The 7,638-nt window shown below is 44.1% G+C and overlaps 1 protein-coding gene and 1 pseudogene across 1 annotated transcript; both read left to right on the top strand.

Moving 5' to 3' along the window:
* Positions 1-412: 412 nt before the first annotated feature.
* LOC127308293 (tyrosine-sulfated glycopeptide receptor 1) lies at positions 413-4,109 on the top strand. The gene has a single exon (XM_051339072.2). It carries the CDS (start codon positions 904-906, stop codon positions 4,057-4,059), a length of 3,156 nt encoding a protein of 1,051 aa, XP_051195032.2. The 5' UTR covers positions 413-903; the 3' UTR covers positions 4,060-4,109.
* Positions 4,110-4,552: 443 nt separating this feature from the next.
* On the top strand, positions 4,553-5,632 carry LOC139832361 (tyrosine-sulfated glycopeptide receptor 1-like; annotated as a pseudogene).
* The last annotated feature ends 2,006 nt before the right edge of the window (positions 5,633-7,638 follow it).

The raw sequence follows: 7,638 nt of genomic DNA, 5'->3' as shown, positions 1-7,638 counted from the left end.
GTTCAGCATATCCAGTCTGATACTACATCGCTGGACATACTAGGTACTCGATTGGCACGAGCACTCCCCTGTTGCGCTGCTATTTCCTAGTGTGGCAACACGGTGTTTCCTGTTCACTTCAACAGCCACTTAATTCAGATGATTGCCATAAGGCAAAGGTCCATAATAGTGCGCTAGTGGAGCCATGGAGAATGGAAAACAGCAGCAGACGTAAACATCAGGCAAGCTCGCTTGATAAGGGCAAGTAAACGCCTCGAGTCAAGAGGATGGAAGAGAGCACAGATCACCCGTCCATTAAACTAAAACTGCACTTCTTCTTGCCTTCCAATTTTTTTCTGTCAAAGTTCTTGCCCTCCACTCGGCCTTATCCAACACACTGACTGAAACCATTATAATTGCTCTCAATCCCAAACGCCTTTCGGTATGATCTCCCCGAGTACTATCTCCCCGAGGTATCTTCACAAATCTTCACCAACTGTTCCTTTCTCGAATGTGCACCCTTTCCTGTTCACCAAAGGATGCATCAAGAAGTGATATTTCTGGTCAGTATTAGTAGGGAAAGGTCAGATTTGTTTCGAGAAGCCGGTAAGAGAAGTGGTGCCAGGTCAGGTAATCTGGCATGCAGTAAGTATTCGGGGAAATTGACTTGTCAGCCGATTATAGCTGGCAGCCTGAGTGAAACGTCATAGTGCGAAGTGTGAACCTACCACTTCTTTCTTTGTGATGACTACGACTGCAAGGAACAAAACAAAATGGGAGCAACGATCTTTCTGTGCCCTCATGCGGTTTCATGATTTCCTTTTTTGGGAAAAATGCTCTTTCATGATTAAACCACCATTGATGCTTCATACAGTCAGGGCACAGCATAAGCTCCGGTTTCCGTGCTAGTTTCACCAGGAAACCATGCAGACACTCCAGTTTTCAAAGAAGACACAGAGCAAGAAATTGCACATACCTTTGCTTGGCCTTTCTCTTGTGCTGCTGATCTCCTTTGCCTCTCCCACCAGCTCCTGCACGGAGCAGGAGCAGCGCTCCCTTCTCCAGTTCCTAGCAGGACTCTCACACCATGGTGGCCTCGCTGCCTCATGGAAGGATAGCATGGATTGCTGTAAGTGGAAAGGGATCACCTGCAGCCCAAACAGGACGGTCACCAATATCTCGCTGGCCTCAAGGCACCTTGAAGGGCGCCTCTCTCCGTCTCTTGGGAACCTCACTGGACTGCAGCACCTCAACCTCTCCCACAACACGCTGTCCGGTGCTTTGCCGCTGGAGTTGCTGTCCTCCGGCAATATCCTTGTCATTGACGTTAGCTTCAACCGTCTGGATGGAGAACTGCATGATCTGGCATCTTCGACCCCTTCTCGGCCTTTGCAGGTACTGAATATCTCAAGCAACTTATTTACAGGACGGTTTCCATCCACCACATGGGAGGTCATGAACAATCTGGTTGCCCTCAACGCCAGCAACAACAGCTTCACTGGGAACATACCAGCTCATATCTGCAACAGCTCGCCATCGTTTGTTATGCTTGAGCTTTGTCTCAACCATTTCAGTGGCAGCATCCCTCCAGGATTTGGTAATTGCTCCATGCTGAAAGTGCTCAAGGCCGGCCACAACAACCTCAGTGGGGGACTCCCAGCTGATATATTCAATGCTACCGCACTAGAGTACCTCTCTTTTCCTAACAATGATTTACATGGGGTACTTGATGGTGCACGCATAATCAACCTCCGAAATCTGGCTACCCTTGATCTTGGAGAGAATAGCTTCAGTGGCCATATTCCATATTCTGTAGGTGAGCTCAAGAAATTGCAGGAGCTCCATTTGGACCACAACAACATGTTCGGGGAGCTCCCATCAGCTCTAAGCAACAGCACAAATCTTATAACAATTGACCTCAAGAGCAATCATTTCAGTGGAATCCTTGCCAAGGTCAATTTCTCCAATCTGCCCAATCTGAAAACATTAGACCTTCTGTACAACAACTTCTCTGGCACAATTCCAGAAAGTATATACTCTTGCAGCAATCTTACTGCACTGCGGCTGTCTGGAAACAACTTAGATGGGCAGCTTTCACCAAGGATAGTTGATCTGAAGTACCTCACCTTCCTCTCACTTGCTAAAAATTATTTCGAAAACATCACACATGCACTTCGGATCCTTCAGGGCTGCAAAAACCTTACCACCCTGTTTATCGGGCAGAACTTTAGGAGAGAGCTCCTGCTAGAGGACGACAAGATTAGTGGTTTTGAGAAACTTCAGGTTTTGGACATCTCAGATTGCACATTGTTTGGGAAAATACCTCTTTGGATATCAGAGCTAGCAGATTTAGAAATGTTAGTCTTATCTGGCAATCAACTCAATGGATCAATACCAGCATGGATAGAAACCCTTAAATACCTCTTCTATCTAGATATATCAAACAACAACCTTACAGGAGAAATTCCAAAAGCACTGATGGATATGCCAATGCTAAAGTCAGGAAAGGCTCAAGCTAATTTGGACCCAAGGGTCTTCAAGCTTCCTGTTTACAATGGTCCGTCACTTCAATACTTTATACCCGCTGCACTCCCTAAAATGCTAGATCTAAGCAACAATAAATTCAGTGGAGAGATACCATTGGATATCGGTCAGTTGAAAGCCCTCAGTTCAGTCAATTTCAGCTTCAATCACTTGACAGGACAGATACCAGAATCGATATGCAATCTCACAAAACTGCAGGTGCTAGACTTGTCTAGCAACAATCTCACAGGTGATATGCCAGCTGCATTGAATAGCCTGAATTTTCTTTCAGCATTCAATGTTTCTAACAATGACCTAGAAGGGCATACTCCATCAGGAGGCCAGTTTAATACATTTCAGAATTCTAGTTTCGATGGGAATCCAAAGCTGTGTGGATCTATGCTCACTCACAAATGTGGTTCAACTTCAATACCTCCATCATACACAAAACATCGAGATAAGAAGAATGTTTTTTCAATCGCATTTGGCATGTTCATTGAAGTCATTGCTGTTCTTTTGTTGCTGGGGCGTCTCATTGTTTTAATCAGGACAAAGGGCACTACAACAAAAGATAGAATGGAGAATAACCAAGATGCTGAATCAATTTCATTCTACTCTAGTTCAGAGGAAACATTAGTGGTGATGCGGGTACCACAAAGCGACGGAGAAGAAAACGAGCTTAAATTTGCTGACATCTTGAAAGCTACGAACAACTTTGACAAGGCAAACATCATTGGATGTGGAGGTTATGGATTAGTCTACAAGGCAGAGCTAAATAATGGCTCCAAGCTGGCAATCAAAAAGCTCAATGGTGAAATGTGTCTGATGGGAAGGGAGTTCAGTGCAGAGGTTGATGTACTCTCCATGGCACAGCATGAAAACATTGTACCACTCTGGGGTTACTGCATCCAGGGAAACTCAAGGCTCCTCCTATATTCCTACATGGAGAATGGTAGCCTGGATGATTGGCTCCATAACAGGGATGATGATGCTAGCTCATTTCTTGACTGGCCAATGCGGCTTAAGATCGCACAAGGAGCAGGCCTGGGCCTCTCATATATCCATGATGACTGCAAGCCTCATATTGTCCACCGTGACATCAAATCCAGTAACATCCTACTGGACAAAGAATTTAAAGCTTATATTGCAGATTTTGGGCTAGCCAGATTGCTCCTTCCCAACCAAACTCATGTCACAACTGAGCTGGTCGGCACTATGGGTTACATTCCTCCCGAGTATGGGCAAGCATGGATCGCAACATTGAGAGGTGATATATACAGTTTTGGAGTAGTCCTGCTTGAGCTGCTCACAGGGAGGCGACCTGTTCCAGTACTGTCTACATCAGAAGAACTTGTCCCATGGGTCCTACAGATGAGCTCTGAGGGAAGACAAATTGAGGTCCTGGACCCAACACTTCAAGGAGGAGGGTATGAAGAACAAATGCTGAAGGTGCTCGAAACCGCTTGCAAGTGTGTTGATCATGATCAATTCAGGAGGCCCGCTATCATGGAAATAGTCTCCTGCCTCAGCAGTGTAGACACTGACAAGCAGATGTAAAGATCACTGAAGATACGATGAACTACATATGATAGATAACCTTGTATTTTTGTGCACGGTGTACTTGTGACATTTTCGGTTTCTCTAGAACTACTACTTCTGATAATCTTTGAGTTCGTTTTGTAAGCCTAACAGGTTGCCAATTGCCATTTTGAGCCGGTAGTTATCATTAAAAATCGTCTTGCTTTCAATGGGAAAAAGGTTCCACAATCATGGGGAAAAAATCAACATAAGAAACGATCGTATTATTTTCCCTGTGTACTATGTGCTTCCACCTGTTTGCTTCAGATCGGTTGATTTAAGAAACCACCAGGGCTTTTTCTTTTATGTTGAAACCACCAGAGTTGGAGCCTTGGAGGTGATACAACAAATGTTTGGTTGGTCCAAGAGTTCAATGGAATGGCATGAGAAATTCTGAATGTAATACGACTAGTGGACTACCATGTTTTAAATGTATAACGATGGGAGTGGTGATCAGAAGCACCTACGTACCATGTCGAGGCATTCACACGGCCAGGAAATCAAGGGCCACGCATTCAAGATCACCCTGCCCTCCGCCGTATACAAGTACTCGTGAAAACGCGTCCATATCCTGATTTACGAGCTTGACCCAGCTTCTCTACAGCTGCGGCCGTGGTCCTTGATTCAGGGAAGAAGCCAAAGCCATCCTTAAACTAGCAGCGTGATTTGGGGTAACCTGGCTGGCATAGTGCGGGAATAAATGTCCTTTTTTTGGTGATGAATCAAGCTATTTGTGGGCCATCAGATGAAGCAAAGATGGACGGTAGGGAATCGGTCCGTCGATTTGCTCCCGTCGGACTACGATAGCTAGTGTTCAGTGCAGAGGTGAATGCACTGTCCATGGCACAGAATGAAAATCTTGTACCACTCTGGGGTACTGCATCCAGGGAAACTTAAGGCTCCTCATATATTCCTATATGGAGAATGGCAGCCTAGATGATCGGTTCCATAACAGGGATGATAATACTAGATCATTTTCTTGACTGGCCAGTGCGGCTCAAGATCATGAAAGAAGCAAGCCCGGGTCTTTCTTATATTCATGATGTCTGCAAGCCTCATATTGTCCACCGTGACATCAAATCCAGCAGCATCATATTGGACAAACAATATAAAGCTTATGTTGCAGATTTTGGGCTAGCCAGATTGCTCCATCCCAACCAAACTCATGTCATAACTGAGCTGGTCGGCACTATGGGTTACATTCCCCCCGAGTATGGGCAAGCATGGGTCGCAACATTGAGAGGTGATATATACAGTTTTGGAGTAGTCATGCTTGAGCTGCTCACGGGGAAGCGACCTGTTCCAGTACTGTCTACATCAGAAGAACTTGTCCCATGGGTCCTACAGATGAGCTCTGAGGGTAGACAGGTTGAGGTCCTGGATCCAACACTTCGAGGAGCAGGGTATGAAGAACAAATGCTGAAGGTGCTCGAAACCGCTTGCAAGTGTGTTGATCATGATCAATTCAGGAGACCCACTATCATGGAAATAGTATCCTGTCTCGCCAGTGTAGACGCTGACCAGCAAATGTAAAGATCAGAAGATACGATGAACTACATATGATAGACAATCTTGTATTTTTGTGCCTGGTGTATTTGTGACATTTTCAGTTTCTCTAGAACTACTAGTTCTGATAATCTTCGAGTTTGTTTTGTAAGCCTAACAGGTTGCCGATTGCCATTTTGAGCCGTAAGTTATCATTAAAAATCGTCTTTCTTTCAATGGGAAAAAAGTTCCACAATCATAGGAAAAAAATCAACATAAAAATCAACATAAGTGCTTCCATCTGTTTGCTTCGGATCGGTTGATTTAAGAAACCACCAGAGCTTTTTCTTTTATGTTGAAACCACCAGAGTTGGAGCCTCGGAGGTGATACAACAAATGTTTGGTTGGTCCAAAGTGTTGAATGGAATGCATGAAAATTTCTGAATGTAATATGACTAATCGACTACCATGTTTAAAATGTACAACGACAGGAATGGTGGTCAGAATTCAGAAGCACCTACGTACCATGTCGAGGCATTCACACGGCCAGGAAACCAGGGGCCTCGCATTCCAGATCACCCTCCGGCGTATAGAAGTACTCGTGAAAACGCGTCCAAAGCCTGATTTACGAGCTTGACCCAGCTTCTCTACAGCTGCGGCCGTGGTCCAAGAAAGGACATTCGGGTCGGCATTTCGCCGAACGGCCTGAGGACGTCCGATGGGTAGATTCCAGCGGCGAGCACGTGGAGGAGGAGGCACTTCCGGGCTTGCGGCGAGAGCGGTGGAGTTGCGACCTACAGGAGGCTGGAAGCGAGCGTGCGGCGGAGTTCCGTGGCATAAGAGGAGGAGGCACTTCCGGCGAGAGCGGTGGAGTTGCGACTCGCCGGCACCGAAGAGCAGAAGGAGGTGGAGACTGGAAAGGCTTTTCTGCTATGTGATGGCCATTCATCACCTACGGGGCTGCGGCCTAGCTTCAGCTAGTCCTCCTCACGGAAGAAAATACTTTTAAAGTTTCTCAAAAAAAAAATTAGCTCAAAAACTTTAAAGTTCCTCAAAAAATTAAATAAGTATAATAAAAAGTTTGTAAACTGTTTATTAAATTATATAATACTCCCTCTGATCCATATTATTTGATGCTAAAATAGATAAATCTGCATTAAAATATGTCTAGATACATCTATATTAGCATCAAGTAATACGAATCGAAGGGAGTACAAATTTCAGATAATAATATTCCATAGAAAATATCTTAGAATATCTTCCACCATTCAAGAGAGTATATTTTGTATTTATTGAAAAAAAAACTCACTCCAATAACTCATGACGGAATTCCATGAACATTCACTTCTTTATGTTGAATTCAATTTTCCTCCTTTTCTTCTATCGGATTGACTCATAATATCATAGTATGATAGAACCATTTTGAGGAAGATGGCCACTTGAGACTCAACTGATTGGAGGAGATAAATCAAATTACATTTGTCTTAAGAGGTGTCGAGTGGTGGTTATCCATGATAATCAAAGACCGGCCACGACATACGAAGAAGAACGACAGGAGTGTCCTACTAATATCATCAAACGAAAGGCCTCATCAATGGGAGTTACCCGTAAAAAATGGGAGTTGCGTGGGTGCACGAGGTTGGAACACGTGAAACATATATACCACTATGGCACTATGTGAGGCCGCCTTCAATGATGTCGAGTGGGCTTGCATTTGCACACATTTAAAAGTTGTATAATGCCACCTTTCTTCATGTTCTGATCATGAGAACATGATTTTTTTATTGTAATAAATGGGAATGTTTTTCTAGAAACAAATGAGAATGCTCTTTGGGGATCCCCTTGGAACCAACTCATCAAAGTCCATTAAATTCATAGCAAAACATTCGCCTCTATATGCAATGTTGAAAGGACATGTCCAACACTAATAATGACCGAGGATTCAGAGCACAAATGGTTCTACAAGCGAGCTAACACATATTAGTCTCGGACAATGATTAAGCTTGATGATTGGTCGCCTCTACACAAAAGGTTTATAAAAATACAATGTATTTAAGTCCATATTTAGCATTT

Source organism: Lolium perenne, chromosome 6, assembly GCF_019359855.2.
Source record: "Lolium perenne isolate Kyuss_39 chromosome 6, Kyuss_2.0, whole genome shotgun sequence".
NCBI classification, from domain to species: domain Eukaryota; kingdom Viridiplantae; phylum Streptophyta; class Magnoliopsida; order Poales; family Poaceae; genus Lolium; species Lolium perenne.
The sequence above is the reverse complement of the archived record's forward strand: the minus strand, read 5'-3'. Positions and strand labels throughout refer to the sequence as shown.